General features: G+C 46.4%; 2 protein-coding genes across 3 annotated transcripts in view; one reads left to right on the top strand and one right to left on the bottom strand.

The window, feature by feature from the left end:
• The window catches only part of XRCC6 (X-ray repair cross complementing 6), a 44,085-nt gene that overhangs the window by 3,229 nt on the left and 19,519 nt on the right, over positions 1-21,337 (top strand). The gene's annotated exons all lie outside the window — the stretch shown is intronic.
• DESI1 (desumoylating isopeptidase 1) lies at positions 702-21,314 on the bottom strand. 2 transcript variants are annotated; one of them, XM_081060777.1, is made up of 6 exons: positions 20,954-21,314; positions 9,648-9,669; positions 8,482-8,551; positions 5,722-5,831; positions 4,961-5,083; positions 702-3,233 (listed from the first exon to the last, which is right to left on the bottom strand). In XM_081060777.1, exons 1-6 carry the CDS (start codon positions 21,039-21,041, stop codon positions 3,140-3,142), a joined length of 507 nt encoding a protein of 168 aa, XP_080916903.1. In that variant the 5' UTR covers positions 21,042-21,314; the 3' UTR covers positions 702-3,139. The 2 variants fall into 2 exon arrangements, with proteins under 2 accessions (XP_080916903.1, XP_080916904.1); XM_081060778.1 differs by lacking the exon at positions 8,482-8,551 and having other exon boundaries at positions 4,961-5,164; positions 5,718-5,831; positions 20,954-21,182.

Here is a 21,337-nt window from a genome sequence, read left to right as displayed (position 1 = left end):
ATCGATGCTCTTTAATCCCATATAATTATAGGTAGACTGAATATGAGTGGTCAGCTACTGAAACTCCCCTACCCACCTTTTTCCTTGCTCTTGTCTATGATGGACTCTGCCAAGCTTTGGAAAAGGAAAAAGAAGGAAGAAAAATATGGTAAAGAGCCCCCTGCAGTTTTCCTACTAAACTGCAGTTCGTTTTGCCTACTCTCACTCCCATTCCTCTTCCTGAGTCTTATTTTCCCTAACTTCTTATCATCCTCTAATGGCGAGTGGGAAGGTAAAGTAAAAGAGAAGACCCTGGGGTAAGATCAAGTTCCACCTCTATTTCCCCCAATCTGGCAGCAGAGGAGAGGAAGGAGGCCGGGTGAATATTGAGAACCATACCTAAGGAATTCCCTCTCCCTCCTGCATCACAAACACTGTGTCTTGTCTGTAGCCTATGTCAATCTGACATTGGTCCAAGAAGCATTTTTCCACTTCAGTCATGTTTCCCCATCTGTCTCTGGTCCCTTTCTCCATCCTTATAAACCAACGGTGAAAGTCATGCATTCTTCCCTGCTAGCATCCCTTCTTACCTGCAAGGCTTATAGCTAACCAAAGGCAGCATATTCCAGACTCAGAAAAATGAAGCTCAGAGGGAGACAGACTGAGAAGCCCAGGGTTTCTTCATGTTGGACACACACCCAGACCTTCAAGCACTACACAAATGCAGCAGGCAGAAATGAGTTTATTGCATTAGAAAAAACACCAAAGGAAACCAGCAAACACCTCTGTACTAGACACCGTTATTAGTTTGAATTCAAGGGCAAAAAGGAATCTCTAGGTCCAAGCTTTGTTCCTGGGAGGGGGTGACGTTCTCATCCCTCCTCCTTTCCTATCCCTTTAAGCCAGTGGACCTCTATGGAGGTGTCCGCGTGCGCTAGTTACACGCACGCTCATTTCTACTCTGCTTGCCTGAGCACGCCATGTGCAGCTAGCTGGTCACAGTGAGCGTGCTCTTGAGGTGTCGGGAGACAGGAATGTGAGGCTGGGGTGGGGGGCGAGCTTGGGCGTGGGCTCCCAAAGTTAGTGACGAGGGGGGGGGGAATGGGTGGGGGAGGGAGGAAGGGAGGGCTTGCCTTCCTGTGAGGCTCTGAGAAGACTGCTTACAGATCTGTCTCTCCCCACAAACCCTAGGGCACAGGCATTGGCACAAATGGCTGCTGGGCATGAAGGAGGCTTTCAATGAACCAAGTAACTCAGACTCTAGAGGAGGCATTTAGGCTACCTTCTCAGTACAACCGGGGTCTGGAGGTGATTGCTGGGAGGAGCGAAACCAGCTGAGCCTGGAGCAGGGGAAGAGAGGAGGAGCTTGTGATGCCCAGGGCCCCCTGGCTGCAGCTCTGAGCAGACAGATCTGGAGCTAGAGCCTGGAGGAGAGGGAGGTCTGGGCAAGACAAGCTGGAAAGGAAACCCAGGTGGGAAGCAGAGTGACGGCCTGGGCCAATGTGCTGCCTTCCTGGGAGAAACCCAGCCCGAAACCCAGTCTCCATTCTGCCAGTCGGTCAACAGTAAGTAAGTCCCTGCTTGTTTCTGCTCTAATGTATCATATGACCACGCATGCTGGCAAATCAGTGGGTCTTGAGAAGAATTAAACTGCTCACTGGTTTGGCCTCCAATCTGAAGTTCCAAAATGTCACTTGACTTCACAGCTAGTCATCATGGACATGCCCCTGGTCAGGTCACAGGCGGACACTAAGGCAGAATAATATCCATTTCTCTAGCTGAGACCCTGACGATGCCAACTGCTATGGCTGCCAGCAGAGACAGGAGAGGAGGCCAGAGGTGAGCAGCAGCTTTTGGAGAGAAAAGGCACCGGCTGCAGGCCGAACACCAGGAAAGAAACATAATTCAAGTCTGAGAAATGGCAAGAGCCGCAGCAGGAGGGACCCAAGGATACCAGAGCTGGGACTCAGGCACCTGGCAGCTCTGAGTCCCTTCTCCACCCTCACTTCTCCCAAAACTAAGGGGAAGCTCACGTGAAGAAAGGGAATCTGCAAGGCTCTCTACATAAGAAAGTTCCAGATTGTTCCCTGCCTATAAGCTCCTAGCAGCAGGTTATTAGGAAAATGCCCACGCACACCCCCACCATGCTTCCTTAAAGTCAGAATGAAAACGGAAACAACACGTGTCTTCAAAGCGCATCTAGCATAATGTAAAAATCCCTAGCAGAAACAACTCTAAATTTCCTGGCCACCTTGATTCTGAATCCTGGATGTGCTCCTGGAGCAGGGAATCGTTTCCCCTTGGTCCCTAGCCGAATACTGCATATTGGTCTGGGTGGGGTGGGTATAGTGACTGCAAACAGCCTCCAGCGTGACTTGCAGACGTAAGGCCTAGGTCTCTGGTGCTCCAGCCAGATCTCCGTTAACGCTGACAGGTCAGTCTCGCTGAGAAGAGGAGCCTGTGGGCAGCAAGGCAGTTCTTCAAAATTGACGTCAGAAGATTGGCAATCAGCCTTGGAGGAAGGAGGAATGGCTTTATCCTGTTTCCTCTGGCCTGATACTTGCTGTCACTGTCCCTTGATCCTGAGGCTTCTGGCTGCTCCAGGCCTGGCCCCGTGCCCTTGCTTGGGATAGACGAGGGAAGGTGAGAGAGCTTGTGGTTAAGGAGCTCACTTAGGTTGCTCCCACGTGCGCCAACTCCTTTGGTTCCTTTAACACTAGAGTAACTGCTTCTGGGTCATGGATGCTGTAAAATTCACCTGGGTCCCCCAGGTGGCGGCAACTTGGGTAGAGCATGGGTATTCTCTGGAAGGAGGTTCTAGGTTGGGGCTCCCCCAAACTGTGCTTCCTGCCTTCTGCTGAAGCAAACCCCCTCCCTTTCTCCAGTGTGGAGGACGCTTAGGAGGCAGCGTCAGAAGTGAACTCACAGACAAGACAGCCTTAATAAATTAGTATAATACTATTAGAAGGGGTGGCATTTGTTCTCTTTCTTAGCAGCATTGTCCTACATGCAGCCTGATGGTCTCCTTCCCTGGGAAATTTAAAAAGCCGTCCCCTGGTTGTTAGCTCTGATGTAAAATTATAAAATAGAAATCTGGTAGGGTTTGTTTTGTTTAAAAAGGAAAAGCCCTGGTGAGGCAGGGCGGTCCCATGCAGTCCTGTTAGCTCTGGCCATTGGGTCGGCCCACGGTGTTCCCTCCGGGAGGCTGGATCTGGATGGAGTCCAGGAGGGGCCGCAGGGCCTGTCCGAAGGGCCTGCGGAGAAAACAGACACAGGAGCTGGGGTGGGCTCTGGGGTGCAGATTGCTCAGCCCCACCCACAGGTGCAGGGGAAGGACGACACTGGAACCTCATTTAATTTTCTTACCTACCTCACACGTGCTTTTCCATATAGGGGCTCGCTAAAGAGCCTGTGCTGCGTTTTACTCCTGGGGTCCTCTCACTGGGTGCTACCATCTCACTACCTTCGCCTCTCAGTCCTGGCTGGCTGGGGCTTGCACAGGCTGGCTACATACAGGGAACTAGAGCTTTCTGTACGTTAGGTACTTGTATCTTTAATTCTCATGGTACACGAAGATAAAAATAAAGTTTAATGAGGAAGCTGAGGCAAATGAAAACGGTAGAGCCAGGTGTGAGTCCTCCAGGAACAGGTCTACTAAGCATACAGGGGACATAGCCAGGATAAACGACAGATGCAGGTCGTCAGAGGTGATAATGCCACTTTCTAAAGGGCTCCCCATTTGCTCTCAGAGTAGCTTAGCTGGAAAAAAAGCACGAGTCTTGGAGACTTCCCAAGATTACCGCAACCTTAAAACCAGTTGCCCACAACACATCTTAGTTACTAGGTTGTTTTCTTTTTAAAGGAGGGCGCAGCTCGCAGTGGCCCGTGCAGGGATCCAACCGGCAACCTTGGTGTTATCAGCACCACGCTCTACTCAACTGAGCTAACCGGCCACTCCAGTTACTGGGTTTTCCTTGCTTCCGTGGATATTACCATTCTTGAAAATTGTCCCCAAGTTGAGAGGGCATGAAGTATTCCAAAGCATAAACAGATAGAACTGAGAATAGTAACCCCAATTCAGACAAGCCCAGGAACTTCACCCATCAAAAGATAACAGCAAGAACATTCCAGCTACTCAAGTTTGCTCAAGGTCCCATAACCTAGATCCTCCAGTAAGGCTGTGGGGCTTAACACACCCACCACAAAAGGCAGGGCCAGGGCTGGGAGAAGGCTTTCCTCACCAACTTGACACAGCAGCCTTGTTTCCTATGTAAGTTTTTCCCCCTGAGGGTTTCCTACCCAGGTGTGAAAAACAGCTCACCTTGCTGGGCCTGCTAAACCTGTCAGTATCCCTGTTGGACAGGGCCCCAGTTCTGGAGAAACTGAGTCAGACTCAGCAAATGGACACGGTCCTGGAGTGGGCAGACACTGCCTGACCACAGCCAATAGCAAAGGACGAGAGGGGTGTGACAGCTTTGGGTGGGTGTGAGTCCTTTTGGGGGACACTGCCTGTATGATGGTCCACCAGGTACGAGGGCAATAGGAAACTCTCTTTGAGGGCGTCACAGAGCTCATGGTGCAGGGCAAGAAAGACTAACATGCAAGCCGCCCTCCTAATTCTGTCCTACTCTGCTTGTCTGTCTAAAACTGCCTTTTAGGCGGGCACTTGGGGCGGCGTGGCAAGCTTCACGTACAATGGGAATGGCAGATGCCAGGATTCTGTACAAATGGGTTTCTAGGTTCTGCGGTTGCACTCAGGCTGAGGCAGAGTTGGTCCAACTCCAACTCTAGGAGGGTGAAGGTGACACAGGTGAGCACTGGTGAGCAGAGAAAACAGTGGCCTTCCGTGGAAGAAGCTGCCATCATGACAGGGTGCACGCAGCGTGGGAGGATTCTATCCAGATCAGAGGAGGGTAGACGTGGGTCAGAGGGCCTGTGAATGGGGGTCTCAAAGGCAGCGGCAGAGACACGGGCCACTTACGTGGAGAGAACTTCAGAGGGAAGGTCGGTGATGTAAGAAGGGATTTTCCGCCCGGTCAGGAACTGTGCCACTTCGTTGCTGAAGGTGTTACAGTTGTGTTCAAAGAGGTTGTAGGCCTCACCTCTGTACTTGTGAGAAAGGTTTGGAGAACAGAGATGAGAGTCAGCGAGCAAGCATCTGAACCAGGTAATGGAAGGATGAGCACTGCTGCGTTTCAGGCCTCATTTCCCTCCTCCCTCATGCTCCAAAAGGACTGCTTGATTTGCCTCTCTTCCCTCAGGTTTCTAAGGGAAGGATGACATAAAAAGATGTGGCTCCTCTACAGTTTCAGGAGGATCTTTAGATTCACAGAAGCAGAGCTTGAGGGTTAGACTTTCGCATTTATTGAAATCAACCAAAGCTTCTTTAAGAGAAAGTCTGCTCAAGTTTGTATTTCACCCCAACCCCTCTATAAACCCTCTTTTTGATTTTCGGAACAAAATACTTGGTCAGTATGGGTTGGGAGCAGCATATGCTGAAATAGCAGCCCCTGACTGTAATCAGAAGGAAGTTTCAGCAAAGTTTCAGCAGAAGGCACGCTGGGATGGAATATTAGCCTCAGAGAGACGCTGAGCTTTTTTTGTGCCATGACACCTTCTCTTCATATTTACTCAGCAAATACTGGACCAGACCTCGTGCTGAGGACCTGGTGGCTGCCCTTCAGGGGCCGGTTATCTCGTGGGGGAGACAGCACACTAACCGCCACCCCTGTCTCCACTCACCGGAACAGAGACTCCCCCAGGGAGGACAGGTACTCCAGAAAGATTTCTTCTGTGACTTCTGTGTTCCCCACATCAACCACAGAGTCTGGGGGCCCAAGCAATGTCCCTCCCTAAAAAAGCCAACCCAAAGAAAGTCATTAAATCACCATCTTCATTGAATTCTTTAATGTGCCTTTCCACAGACGACCACAAACGCTCTGTTCCCACAACTTTTAACTTTCGGAGCACCTAGGGCAGAGGAAGAATGTTATTTCCTATTTGTATCAGTGTTACGGTGGCTTAAAGCTTCCTGGAGACTTTCCATGGCCATATGCTGGCAATATGGCTATGCAGTCGGGCTTCTTGTTTCTGGGGGCCCTGGGAAGTTGAGCCACGCAGGTCAGACTCCTGGCGCTGTCCACTCATTCAGTGGATAAAAAGATAGAAACCCAGAATCTGAAGTCTCCCTTTGTCCCCCACATGCCTGATCACGAGGGCAGAATGAGACTTAGAAATGCCTCCCCCTTGACACGCCAGCTTTCTCTTTTCTTTTTTCAACTTCTAGTATCATTTATTTTTTCCTAGAATCTGTAGCAAGACAGTACTCAATACTATTTAAGACTCGTTTTAGGTTCTTTGAACTACTTCAGTATTTGTAAATGTGAGAATTCACATTCTAGTAACTGGAAAACTAAAATGTGACATACCAACAAATTTACTCAATATTGATATAACTGTACAAAATTGTATATGCAACATGTGGACTTTTAACACAGAATTTGACTTTTGTAAACTAGCTTACACATCAACAAAGTTACTCTTTGCTTCTCTGTCCTATGAGGTGTTGCACCAACAGAGAACAGACCCTCTTCCTATGCCCGTATTTGTAAGGTATGCGGCCAGTGTTTCTCGTGACATACTTGATACAGCCTGTAACATTGGGAAAGTGTAAAGGACTGTGAGAAACCTGGCGGGCTGGCAAAGCTTTCCACAATTCAGTTATTTTATGATCTGTGAGGATAATCTAACGATGCTGATAGGGTTCCCCAGACAAGTGAGTTAATGGCCTCTGAAAGGCTTACAGAAAACCCTCTGCCATGGCTTAACAGACTGCTGCAGCAGACCAGGGGAGAGACGGAGGCGCAGGGGGAAACCAGCCACGGGGAAGCAAGAGGATCAGTGGGGAGGACAGCAATGGGAGAGGGCTGGGGAGAAAGGAGAGCACTCCCGAGCAGAGCTCCCTGCACAGACCATGAATTTACACACCGGCCAGTGAGCACCAACTATGTACCTGACATTGTTCCGGGCACTGGGGAAGGCATGGTGAGCAGGATAATCATGGGAGTCAGAGAACTGTTATCTCAAAGTTGCAAGAGATGAACAGGTCACTATTCGACCCTCTTAACATTCACTCACATAACAAACATGTATTGAGAACTTACAACGTGCCAGGCCTTATGCTAGGCACCGAGGGTCTGATGTGGATAAAACAGATGAGATTCTTGCCCTCAGAGAGCTAAAAGTCTAATGGGGAAGGCAGACAAAAACAATCCCATAAACAAATGTATTAAAGGAGTTGCAGGCAAGGTCTTGCTGGAAAAGTACAGGACGCTGGCAGTGCAGATGACGGGGGACCTTTCCAGTCTGAGGGTCGGGAAGGCTTGCCTGAGGAAGTAACACTGAGCTCAAATCTGAAGGACGGCGGGGCATACGAGGTGGAGGATCAGGGAGGTACACTGAAGTCACAGGACTGGGCTAAATGCCAAAGGTGTGTTCAAGGAGTGAGAAGAGAGAGGGGCGGGGAAGGGCATGACTTGAAAAGAGGCCATCCAGAGAGGGAGACCGAGACGAGATCAGATAGGGCCTGGAGGCCACGCTGAGCTTTCTGGGTTTCATGCCAAGACCAATGGGGAGAGTTGTGACTTAAGCAGCGGAATGCCATGACCAGATTTCCATTTTGAAAAGATCATTTTCCCTCCTGTGTGGAGAACTGACTGAGGAAGAAGAGTGGATGCATTGTGTGGTCCAGGCTAGCCATGAGGGTGGCCTGGATTACGGTGAAGGCTCTGGAGAAGTGGAAAGAGATGAAGAGAAATAGAGTGATTTAAGATCCATTCACCAGGGAGAACTGACCAGGCTTAATGAAGGACTTGCTATAGGAAGTAGGAGACCAGTGAGAGGAAGTTATCAAAAATGACTTCCCATGTGTGAGTATTACAATGAGCGGCCGGTCGGTCTTTGCTTGCGCATGTCCTGTGACAACTCGTAGGTCATTCAGGTGGCAGTTGTTTGGAAAAGGGCATGGGCTTTCGCGTCAGAGAGAGAGACCTGAGTTTCAGTACTGGTGCCGCTTGCTGGCCATGTCCCTTTGGGCAACTTACCTGCGCGCTCAGGGCCCTCACATCGGCTTCACACTGGCTGAGTTTGGGCCACGAGCCAGGCACTGGGCAGGTCATGGGGACCAAAGAGTGAGACAGTCTCAGCTCACAAGGAGCGTACACGCAGTCCCCTGTGGACACTCAGGAACGGCTCATTTCACCACAACGTGCTCAGTATGACACAGAGGGACCCGCAAGTGCTGTGGCAGCAGAGGGGAGGGCAATTGGCTGGGGAGGTAAGGGGCTTTCTGGAGCTGCGTCTCACGGCAGTTCTGAGGAACTATGCCACAGGCCGACACATGCGGGCTGGAAGCCAGAACGTAGAGGAGCCGCAAAGCGCCCGGTCTCTGGGAAGCCCCAGGAACCTGAGGCTGCAGCACCGGGGGTGGGGGAGGACACTCACCGGGGGGCAGCTGGAGATACCACCACTGCCAAAGAAGAACTCATCCTTGTGCACAACTATGGAGGTGTGCCTGCAACGCAGAGGAGACAGAATGAACGAGGGAGCTTCAAACCAGTTTGACAAAAAGCAATCACCACACTGCAGTGAGAATAATTTCTGCCCAAGGATATGACCGTGATCAACAGCCTTATAAAACTAACCAAAGGCAAGGCAAACCTCAGAGATGAGGATTTCCCAACTTTGGCGATACTGACATTTGGGGCTGGATAATTCTTTGTTGTGGGCAGCTGTCCTGCACGATGCAGGGTATTTAGCAATTTCCTGGCCTCTACCCGCTAGATGCCAGTAGCACCACCTACCCGCAGTCAGGACGACAAAACGTGTCAACAGACATTACCAAATGTCTGAGAACTGTCCCCGGTTGAGAACCACTGCTATAGATCATGTGAGCAGAGGGGAGTCCTTAGCGATTCACCCCGATATTGACAAATCAATTACCGATAAAGCTCTGCAGACCAAGGTGTGTTCCCAAGCTCTTTAAACTAACAGGAACAGATCACGCGGCCCATGCTGAGGGAATGGCCAGGTGATGTGAAGCGTGGACCCAGTTCAGGAGAAGGTGCTCATGTTACTTGGCTCGAGTCAAACAAAGCAAAGGGTCATTGTCAGCAGGCTCTAGGAGTCAAGACGGAATACTGACCCACGGTTTCCATAAATAATGGAACTGAGAGCTCAGGCACCATCTTGTTGTACTGAGAAACCAAAGTAGATGTGTTTTAAGACAGACATTTGGGGCCTTGGGTCTTTTGTAGTTAGAAAGTTCAGTCAGGGGTGGGCATGACGTCATCCTGCCTTTCTTTAGGACAGGCACTACTGCATTTGTTGACAGGATAATTCTTTGTTGTAGATGGCAGTCCCGTGCATTGAAGGGTGTTTATAGCAGCACCCCTGGTTTCTACCCACCCACCCAAAATGTCTCCAGACACTGTCAAATGTCCCAGGGCAGGGGGAGGGGCGAATCATCCCTGGTTGAGAACCACTGCGTTACAACTTGAAGAGTTCTGAGGGCTAGGCTTCAAGCTGGAAGCCACAGACTGGAACCTAAAATGCACAGGCAATGCTTTGTTTCATACACCAGCCAATGTAAGGAGTCCCACCCAACTTACCAGATGCCTTCCAGTTGTTTCCCTGTGGAGAAAAGAAGAGATTTAGCCACTTGGGACTAGACTAAACGGCCTCCCAACCTGAGCACATTCAGAACCTCACCAAGCCCAGAGTAACCCATTATAAACCTCTTGGGGAACTTTCTAGGGATGCAGTTCTCCTCCGGTAAAGTCCTTAGGTCATGATACAGGCATGTTAGGTTAAGTACGTTGAAAAGTGATCAGAATCCTTCACCAGAATGCAAGGTAAGAACACTGGTATAGATGTACCCCAGTTTAATGTCTGCTTTTCTTTTCCCTCTGGGGTCAATTCAACTTTGCCTTTTTAATTTCTTTGTCTCATGAATAGAGACTAAAGCTAAATAATAGTAAAGCTATTCTTCGTTGACTATTCTTCATTGAATATTGCTTCTTCATTGAGCATATGTGAGGTAAAATCCTTCAGAAAATAAGAGAAAAACTTTGCAAATACTACCCATTTAAATAGTCAATGCAAATGTATACCTCTCGATGCCAGAAATGATGTCAGGAATGGAAATGCAAATATGAACAGATCACTGTCCTGCCTTTAAGGAGCCCGCAGTCAAATGGGAAGAGACATATACAGAACTAAAACACGCAATGATAGGTCCCATAATGTGGTAAAAGTAGGGTGCTATCTATAATACAGGTAAAGAACTACCTACACAAGCTGCAATTCAGCCAGTGAACAGGGAGGGGCAGGGATGGGTGTTTCTACCAGAGGAAACAGCAGGTGCAGATGCACTGTTGTGAAAAAGACTAAGGTCTTGCAGGGTGGAGCAAAGGGTGCAGTGATGGTGATCGGGGACAAGTGGCCAGCAAGGGTGGCAGCAAAGGAGGATAAGCCTGGACTGAAGGCCATCTTACACTGAGGGGTGTTGGAAGTTGTTAGGCAGCAGTGCCTTGATCAGATCCATGTTTTTAAAAGATAACTGTATCTTCTAAAAGATAACTATAAGTACAGAAGATGAATTGGATGGAAGAGAGTAGACAGAGCAGAATGGCATGAGGAGGCCTTTCCGTGGTCCATGGGAGACGCTATTTACAGTGCTAAGGATGAGAAGGGAGGGCGATGAGAGGTGTTAGAACATTACTGACACCACTCATTCTCCTTTGGTTATAATTTCACGTTAACTGTTTACCAATTGCTAAATGTCCTGTTTCAATGCTTTGCCCTGTGACTTTTTAAGGGATGAAACTCTAAGTAGTGTGGAAGGAGAGGTGACATGCTTGTGTTTCTCCCTTTGTAAGTTACACAATGTCCTATCCTAGGTAAATTCTGTAATTTACCTAGAAAATAAATAGAATATATTTATTGCTCCTTTAAGAAAACTTTTTAAATGACATAGAAGCCATGGCCCCCTCAGGAGGGCTCAACACAGTGTCTGCCAGAGGTAGTTAAGAGAACAACCCAGGTTCAGATCCCAGCTCTTCCTCTTACTAGTGGTGCCCCTTGGGCAGTTTACTCCATCTCTGTGAGCCTTGGTTTCTTCGATACAGAGTTGTTGTGACCAGTAATAACAACATATAAAAGCATCACAGTGTGAGGTACATAGAAGTTTGATAAATGGAGACTACTGTGAGGTATAAAAGCCTCCTTGGGAAAAAGGGTAAAAACCTCCAACAAAAGAGAAATGAAATTTGACTTCAGGACTGGTGGGTAAGATCTAAGAACAGATTTCACCAGCAAGTTAAACATGCAATGCTGTATCTATTTTACACACAAACGTTTCATTCTTTGCTGGTAGTGTTGCAAAGCTAAATGAAATAACAAAGGAAAATAAATGGAACAGAGTTTTCCTCCCTCTCTTCCAGTTCCAGGAACCAGTCTCCTTCTCACTTAGAGATCAATCTGCTACTCTGGCCCCCAAGGTCACAAAGGGACAGAGGGATTTTATCCGGAGGTTTCTGGAGTAACTCTTCGGGAGTGGGGGGCAGGTTCTGCCCTCATCCAAAATGAGCTGGAATTCCACAGCGCTAGATCAGAAACAGACTGCATGCCAGAAGGGAGTGGTAACCCATTCAGGACAAGCATCTTCAAATACTGGCTTAATGGGCTATAAGAGAAACTGGGTTAGATTCTCATCACTTCCAGCTGACTCCAGAAGATCACTCTAAGTCTCCCCTTCCTGTTTACTACATGTAAAATGGGGAGATTCATGTTGCATTTTAAGTGGAGCTGATGTGCTCTTCTGGACTACCATTTACAAAACAGCGTGTTGTCTGAATGAATGGTAGCAATTTGTTGTTTATTTCCTGGAAGACGTGTAATAATGCAGTGAAACTGGACAGATTAGGGATACTGCTTTCTTTTGCCTGTTCCTTCTCACATTCACTTTGGGGTAACACTACACTCATGAGAGAGCATAGTGTAGTAAGAACACAGGCTCTAGTGTGGACATGTCAGGTCCGAGTCCTGCCAGCTCCATCAATGAACTCATGTTTACTGAGTGACTATTTCAGGCACTATTCTTGGCTCTAGGAACACATCAGTCAACAAGGGAGACAAAAAAATTCTCCATGGCACTTAGGGAGCGGAGGGAGAGGGCAGTTGATAAATAATAATAATAATAACCATAATAAATCATGTCAGCAATAACGAATGATGTGGGAAAAGAGCAGGGCAAGGGAGGTTGGGAGTTTCAGGGAGGGCCAGAGTGGGCGTCTCTGAGATGGTGACACTTAAGCAAAGACCTGAAGGAGGCAAGGGAAGGAGTCAGGCAGAGACAGGAAAGACAGCCCAGGTGGATCTGAGGGACCTCCAGGAGGCTAGGGTGGCTAGAGTGGGTGGGTGAGGAGAAAAGTAGATGAGCAGAGGTAATAGGGCACCAGATCACACAGAACCTTCTAGAAGCTGCGAAGTTTTCTAAGCTTGAGCTGTCCAATATGGTGGCCACTGACCACATGTGGCTATTAAAACTGCAAGTACAAATTCTGTTCCTCAGTTGCACTACCACATTTCAAGTACTTGATAGCCACTGATTGGACAGTGCAGATAGAGACCTTTTCCATCGTCACAGAAAGTTCTAAGGGACAGCGCTGTTTAAACTTGAGCTTTCTACTCTTTTTTTTTTTTAAAAGCACAATAGTGTCTATCTACCTCATAACATTTCTAAGATTAAAACAGATGACACATGAAATATGCCCAGCACAGTGCCTGGCATATAATATATGCCCCCCAAAAGCTAACTCACTTCTTTCAGACTTTTATAATTTGAAAGTTTTAATGGCTGCTCTCATAGTACCTTGGTATGGAACCACCGGTTTTTGTTTCTTTCTCTCCCATTAGACTACAATTGTGTCAAAGACAAGGGCAGTTTCTTAGACATCTTTGTAATTCCAGCACCTAGCAAAGTCCCTGGAACAGAGGTGTTGAGATGTGCTATTCTGTTCTGTCAGCTCTGTTGGTTGACACACAGTGCTGTGGAGGCCTAAATTCTTAACTCCAGTCCTAGCTGCCCTGGTTTGTTATTCAAATGACTTTGCAACCCTGGCATGTTGCACTGAGTCTGCTACTGTCCTCTCAGATGCCCATGTTCAGTGACCTAGGAAGACAGCTGGACAGATGCGTGTGCTAACCGTGCCCTGCTAAAAGAATGGAGTTTTGGAGAGGGGCCTCGGAGACCATCCTGTCAGTCATTTTACGTCCAGAAAACAATTCAAACGCTGAATGATACAAAGCCTGCTTTATTCTCCTTGGTAGTCTCTGTGTTGACCACTACATTTGCCTGTAAGCTGGACATTATGCTTCTGCCTTATTCAACTGCATCAAGGAACACTTGGGATCTCATCCATTCGGAGAATGGTGAGAGAGACTATAGAAGAAAGATCCTCCTCTGTTCCTTCTTTCATTTATTCATCCATCTGCCAAACACTTGGAGCCAACATTTAAAATGGATCAAGTGGATTTATATCCTTTTTTAAAGTGCTTCATGTTTATCCTTATTCCCACACATCTGTATGTGGTAGAGTAGGGTGAAAATTTATTAACGTCATTTTACAAGTAAAGACACATGGTCTGTCCCACATAAAAACAAGAAAAAGCAAGCTATGTGATGTACTTGTTGGAGCAGTTGGAGCAGCTCAGGCAGAAATGTGAGGGTGGCTACTTTGGCAGCCTGCTCTCAAGAGGAAAAGAATGAAGGCCATGGCCTCCTCCACAGGTGACAGGCATTGGAAAGTAGGACTGGATTAATCTTTCAGTTTTTTTAGAATGTGGTGGGAGTAGATGAGGAAGAGGTGGTGGTTTGAGATTGACTTAGGGCTCAAGGCCATTTTGGGACAATGAATTAAGCTCAGTGGATATTAGCATACCACAGAAGCAGATTATTTTCCCACTAGTAAGCTGGAGACCCAGGTGGGTCAGACGGCTGCATATCTCCAAATTTGTTGGCACATCCAGTGCATTGATTTTGAAGTCTATGAAGTATGCACATGAAAACCAATAGAAGACATGGATCTCTGCCCTGTTTTGGTGTTTTTTGCAATCATGAATATCAAAGATTGTACAGTGAGATCTGCATTAGTTAGCATTCCACTGATTGTGAGAGTAAAGAGGAGAAAATACTCCATCTACTCATCAATTAAGACGGATGGAGCTTGTGCACAAGGACATACTTGCTTATTGTAAGATGTGCTCCAGATTAGCAGCTGGTATACTGCTGGCGCTAAATAACTGTTTAATAAGCATAAAGTGGATGATGGTGATGGAGCTCCAGGGGCAGGGCCTCTGTGCAGGCAGCCACTAATTAGCTTGATGGTATAAATCAAACATAACCTCACAGATTCACTCCCCAGCGATAAGGAGTTTTTAACTGGCAGTGGTTTTTTAATCTGCTGGTTGGCTTGGTCATTTGCCAGATAACCAGCAATGTGAAGAAGTTAATGTTAACTTAAAAAATCACTTATTCCTCTCTGGGATCACTGGATAAATACCGAATCTAGGTGGGAAAAGGTAAAAGGAAACATTTGTAACATTAGTGGATGTCTGTGCCAATATTGAAAAAAAAAATCCTATTGGCTGGGAGCTTGAGAAAGCTTATCATGAAAAAAAAAAAAGATTCCCACATGGGCCAATGAGCTGCACCCTCCACAACTACACTGAAGACAACGAGCTACCGCTGAGCTTCTGGAGGGGTGGCCGAATGGCTCAGTTGGTTAGAGCCTGAACTCTCAACAACAAGGTTGCCGGTTCAATACCCACGTGGGATGGTGGGCTGTGCTCCCTGCAACTAAGATTGAGAATGGTAACTGGACTTGGAGCTGAGCTATGCCCTCCAGAACTTGATTGAAGGACAACGACTTGGAGCTGATGGGCCCTGGAGACACTGTTCTCCAACATTCCACAAACAAAAACATTTGACCATAAAAATTGACAGGATTTAAAAACAAAAAACTATTTAGCACTCTTGTACTAGGATTCCTTAGAGCTCGTATAAGATTCCTTCCTAGTATATAACTGATTTGTGAGTTCTTTCCCTCAGTACTAAGAGGGCTCCCTCTTGATCACTGCTTGTTTTTATTAGTCAGGCCTTATAGGAATGCTTTGAGGTACGTGTGCAACACCCTACCACTCACCAGCTTGTGTTTACTGAAGGTCAAGCACTGTGCTAGACTCTGAGGATACAATTGAGAGTTCTTGTCCCCATTGGCAATTCCAGTCCAGTTGGGGTTAGTGTGGACATAGAAGGGAAAACAAACAATTATAAAATAGAATGATGAATGCTATTAAAGGAGAGTACAGGATGTTATCAGCACATAATAGGGACACATGACCCAGATTTGGTGGGTGGGGGTCAGGGAAAGTTTCCTGGAGGAAGTGACATTTTAGTTGAGACCTGAGTGGAAGTTCGCCAGGCCACGAGATGTGGAGAGATGGCAGGGGGCACAGCCTTTGAAAAGCCTAGAGGTAAAAAAGAACCGACTGGATTCAGACCTGTCAGGGTATACAGCAGGCCTTCTCCATTGGGGTTCTGCAGGAGAATCAAGCCCTAATGCCCCGTGGTAGCTTTTGAGAGGATGAGAAATAGTCATTCAGATCATTTTCCCCAGGGCTTAATTCTCGTGTGGAACCCAGTTGAGAAGGGCTCACGTCAGTGTGTTCCGTATGTAGAGACAGGTGACAGTAGAGAGAAAAGCAGGAGCAGGATCACAAAGGGCTTTGTAAGCCACATCAGTTTTCATTTTACCATAAAGAAAATGCATGATCACTAAATTAATTCCTTAGATGGATATATAACACAGTTCACACAATGAACAATGAAAATCTAAAACAAAGCACAATAGATGGCATTAAAATATTGAAAAAAAACCCCTCAGATTCCAATAAATTCTGCTTCATCTTCAAGCTTGAGATCACGTCTCAATCATCTCTATAATCAGTGTTTACTGAGCACCAGCTCTGAGTGGCTACTGGGGACACACAGAGGAATGAGACCGAGTTCCTACCCTTCAAGAGCTCAAGGTTCTCACTCAAGTCTTTCTGATACATTCAGGCCACAAAGGTCTCTCCCTTCTTTCAAGGTCTAAAATAATTGTCTCACCACTCACTCATTTTTGCATCTAATCACAATTTCTTTTATGCTGGTGCATGTGTACACATACATTATTTTTAGTGCAATGAATTCCTGAAGGACAGAGTTTATGTCTTTCATTTCATTACTTACTTGTACTATAAAGTGAAGAAATGAGCATAGAGTAAAATTTTCTTTTTTTTTTTTTTTTTAAAGATTTTATTGGGGAAGGGGAATAGGACTTTATTGGGGAACAGTGTGTACTTCCAGGACTTTTTTCCAAGTCAAGTTGTTGTCCTTTCAATCTTAGTTGTGGAGGCTCAGCTCAGCTCTAGGGTCAGTTGCTGTTGCTAGTTGTAGGGGGAGCAGCCCACCATCCCTTGCGGGAGTCGAGAAATTGAACTGGCAACCTTGTGGTTGAGAGGACACACTCCAACCAACTGAGCCATCGGGGAGCTCAGCGGCAGCTCAGCTCAAGGTGCCCTGTTCAATTTAAGGTGCCGTGTTCAATCTTAGTTGCAGGGGGCGCTGCCCACCATCCCTTGCGGGAGTCGAGGAATTGAACTGGCAACCTTGTGGGTGACAGGATACGCTCCAACCCACTGAGCCATCCAGGAGGCAGCTCAGCTCAAGGTGCCATGTTCAATCTTAGTTGCAGGGGGTGGAGCCCACCATCCCTTGCAGGACTTGAGGAATTGAACTGGCAACCTTGTGGTTGAGAGCCTACTGGCCCATGTGGGAATCGAACCGGCAGCCTTCGGAGATAGGAGCATGGAGCTCTAACCACCTGAGCCACCGGGCCGGCCCATAGAGTAAAATTTAAAATATTCATCCATATGTATATTATACATACTCACAAACCAGGGTTGCCAAAAAAAATGTCTACAAGTGGGAATTTCGGTCAATGTTGCTCAAGCAGTAGTTCTCTGTAATCAGAAGTGTCTGAACACTGATGGTGACCACTTTGAGCATCTGTGGTAATTGCAGAAGTCAAACGTGACTTGTATTCATTGTTTGTTATCCGTGTCTATTGAGTATTAACAATTTTAATAGTTTTTTCCTTTCTTATTATGTGTATACATTTTTTGGCACTGTGTGTGTGTGTGTGTGTGTGTGTGTGTGTGTACTCCCCATCCCCATATCCCTAAGTCATTAAACCTGAAAATAATTTTGAGATAGGCTTGTACAGAAAAATAAATGTGATCTCAGGATATGTGCATTTACAAATAACAAGATCAGAACACAATCAATAAATATAAAGTACCCCTTACTATAATTAAAAAAGAACAAACCCAAGCCCTCTGCATTTATCTCTATGTACTTCAGCATAGAAAGAGGTCAAGAAATTTAAAGAGCAGCCAATATTATGAAGTGAAGGAACTGAAGGACAATTATAATAGCTAATTATCTTAGGCAAATGGTGACTAAAAAAAAAATGGTACAATCAGACTGTCTGCTGGATTAGAACACTCAGGATAGTTTGGGGACCATTTTCATGGTGAATGAAGGACTATGGAACAGGAATATCTTCATGGGAAACATTCTAGGAGCCTGAAAACTGGTCAGGGTAATACTGTGGCATCTACATTGTTCTGGGAGAGAAGGGAATTACACTGGGCTTTATCTAGTTCAGTAACGACTGTAACAGAGTTAGATGGGATCTTATCACAAGGAACTGTCCCAATAAGAGTAAGAGAGTACTGCTGATGAGGTCATTGGGAAAATGAAAGCTAAGGGGGATGATCATAAGTCTATGATTATGAATAGCACCTACGCACACATATTGAGTCCAGATTTTTATCTCATCCAAACTTGAAACACTTGGCCAAAGACGCCTTTACAAATATGAACAAGGTACCTACCTGCATGAATTATAAGGGAAAACATTCACCCAGTAGAGGTGGTAGAGCAAAATGACTGAGAGCATGTGCTCTGGAAGTCAGACTGCCTGTGTTCATAACCCAGTTCTGCCTCAACTGAAAACTGAACGTAATAACAGGATCTGTCTCACAAAATTGTGGTGAGGATTATGACACAGGCAAAGTACTCAGAAAAAAAGGATCTGGCACATGATAAGCTCTCAATAAATGCTGGCTATTAATAAGCTCATACAAGTCAACACAAAAACCAGGAAACAAATCGATTTTTTAAAGTTTCAAATATATTTAGGAGTGAGAAATCAATATACAGCTATTTAGAGAACTGGGACATACTCAACTTTAAGGTTAGTGATGTCTGCATGGGATGGATGACCCAGTAAGGCAATGCCCATTTTCCATCAGTTTTCAACTCTAGAAAATAATGACTATTAGCTTTGGTAACTCTTTCTTCATTACTTTTGCAAAAGGCATAGAAGCACTATGGGAGAGAGAAGAGAGAATTAAATTTTGCTACTTCTTCCCATTATTAAATGGGAATAGAAAATACAACATTAGAACAGTTCTTTAAATTCCTAACTTAAATGTCACTACTCCTGATACGCCTGGTTGAAAGTAGGTCTTGTCATTTTCTGTCTCAGTACCCAGTTTGCTTCCTGCACAGCCCAGTGATAAATGGCTTATCACCATTTGTAATTATTTTATTTGCTTATTTATTTTTAATGTCTTCCCTGCTAAATAGCTCTCTGGTGGCACAGACCATCTTTTTGTTCATTATATCATCCTCAGTTAAGTTTAACACATGGACAGCACACAGTAGGCACTCAATAAATTATCTGCTGAATGAATCATAAAGCAATGACTCCTAAGGCCTCCATCAGCTAAAATCAATAACTATTAGGTAACAGAAAAAAAAAATCCAGTGTAAAGGGGGAGGCTTTTATTTTGGGGTCTAGGAAATATCTAAAACCTCACTAACATCAAACTAACCAAATGGCTCCATTCTAAGATGTTTAGTTAGAACTGGACTGATGTAATCTATTAGTAACTAGCACATTCTCCAAACAGTGACTTTGTAAGTTTTACTTTCAGATTCGCCTTACTCATTTTAACAATCTAGGCGCAACCTTCTGTCCAACAATGGATTGGCTACGTAAGAATTATCTGAGGAGCTTTTCAAAAATACAGATTTTTGGATCAAAACTCCAGATCTTATTTAGTACTTGTTTAATGAGGCTATAGAATCCATATATTTAAAACTTTTGCTTATTTTGAATAGATAACATATGTATGCAGTACACAATTCAAAAGGTACAAAAAAGTTATAGCAAGGTCTCCCTTCCATTCCTGTCTCTGGCTTCAAGTTGCCTTTTCCGTAAGTTACCACTGTTACCAACTTATGTATTCTTCCAGGTAATTATTTTGCCTAAGCAATACGTACACATTCTTTGCTTTAAACACACACTTGCACATTTAAAGAACTGTTCTAATTTTGTATTTTTTATTCCCACTTAATAATATATGTTGAGAATGAAGGTATCTCTGTATTTTTCTTTTTAAAATTTTATTCAATTTATTGGGGTGACATTGGTTAATAAAATTTTATAAGTTTCAAGTGTACAATTCTGTAACACATCATCTGTATACTGCACTATGTGTTCACCACCCAAAGTCAAATCTCCTTAGGTCACCATATAGTATTTGACCCGCTTTACCGTTTTCTACCTCCCGCCACCTCCCTTTCCCTCTGGTAACTACTATATTGTTGTCAGTGTCTACGAGTTTTTGTTTGTCTATCTCTGTATTTTTCAGAAGCACCCTCGGTGGTTCTGATGTGAAGCTGAATACAGGAACCACTCACTGGCCCAGGGTTAAGAGATTAAGTTCAACTCACTATGGCACATTAGAAACTCAAGGATATTGAAAAGCCCTCAAAAGTAGCCTTGCTTACTTGACCTCTTGTCTTACCGACATGAACTAAAACATTCTCTAATGTCTCCAATAAGCCAGGAAAAACCAGTTCATTTAAATGGATGTTGCCAAAGCTGTTTAATTTTCAATTCCTGGAATCCTTTCCTGTCCAGTATCACCTGAAAGCACAAACTTGACAATTTCTATCTTACACAAGACATTTTGGTATTTGGGTTATAATGAGGTTTGATCTACACTGATTTTTCTCTCCTGGAAGTTAAGCAGTTTAATGGAGCATAACGGAAATACTTCCCTTACTAATCCTCCCCCAGAATCGCTTTCTTACGAATCGGGGCAAAAGCAATTAATTAACTTAGAAACTGCTGAGAAGACCGCATTGTCAGGCCGAACTTCGTGAATTCCCGAGTACCGGCTCCAGTCGACCTGACTTCATCTCTACCTGGGGCTATGGCTGGGCTCCTGTGCAGCTCTGGCTTTCCCTTCCCACCTAGCCCAGAGACTGCAGAAAGAGTTTCCTTTTGGCACAGGGGGAAGGCTCTTCGAGGGCCACCCGAGAATCTCTTCTGCAGTGTCCCTTTCACCACGAGGGGCACCACCTGGCAGGCATCCTCGGATCCCCTACACCGCGCGGAGGAAGGAGCGTAGAGGGGTCCCCGAGCGAGGCAGGGAACCCGCCCGGATCCAGCGCCGGCTTAACCCCACCCCCCCAATAAAGGGGCTCTGAAGGGCTAGGAGAGGCGTGATTCCTTTCCATCCCTTCTCCCTTGATTCAGACACGAAGATGGGGAAGTTGGGGTTAGGGGCCCCAAGCCACAGACCCCTCCCTTCTTTACTTGGATTTTTCTCCATCTCCGGCCCCGCGTCTCCTCCCTGCGCCGCGCTCCAGGCCTCCCCACTTCGGCTGGCCGACCCGGCACCTTCTCGCCCGGCTCCGGCCTTCCTTCCCGCCCTCTCCCAGCCCCCTCACCCAGCATGATGGGGCTGAGCCGCCGGGCCAGGCCCTTGGACAGGTCGTACACGTACAGCTTCACCGGATAGAGATTCGGCGACTCCATTAGGACCCGTGGCGGCTGCGGCCACGAAGTCCCTTTGGCACCAGCAGTGGCTTGGACTCCCGTACCCGACGGGGGTGGGGAGCGGAGGGAGCGGGGCGGGGGGGAACCGAGCCCGGGCCCGGCCTGAGGGGCGGGGGAGAGGCCGCCCTGCGCTGCTCGCGCCCCCGCGCCCGCCACGGGCAACGACTACAGTGAGGTGACAGAGCCGGCACCAGCAGGGACCTCGCGGAAGAGAGGGCGGGGGCGGGGACGCACTCTCGCGCTTGTACGTACAGTCCGGACTGGCGGCAAGGGGC

This window comes from Rhinolophus hipposideros (genome assembly GCF_964194185.1).
Source record: "Rhinolophus hipposideros genome assembly, chromosome: 9".
Lineage (NCBI taxonomy): Eukaryota > Metazoa > Chordata > Mammalia > Chiroptera > Rhinolophidae > Rhinolophus > Rhinolophus hipposideros.
The sequence above is the reverse complement of the archived record's forward strand: the minus strand, read 5'-3'. Positions and strand labels throughout refer to the sequence as shown.

Bases quoted from the DNA above. Each gene is read 5' to 3' on its own strand.
- DESI1 (XM_081060778.1), bottom strand. From the start codon at position 21,041: ATGGAGTCGCCGAATCTCTATCCGGTGAAGCTGTACGTGTACGACCTG. The intron at 5,832-9,647 runs GTAAGTTGGGTG...TGGCTTTTTTAG, and splicing joins AAACAACTGGAAGGCATCTG to GGAGGGACATTGCTTGGGCC. The intron at 3,234-4,960 runs GTAAGTGGCCCG...TTTTCTCCGCAG, and splicing joins CCCTCTGAAGTTCTCTCCAC to GCCCTTCGGACAGGCCCTGC.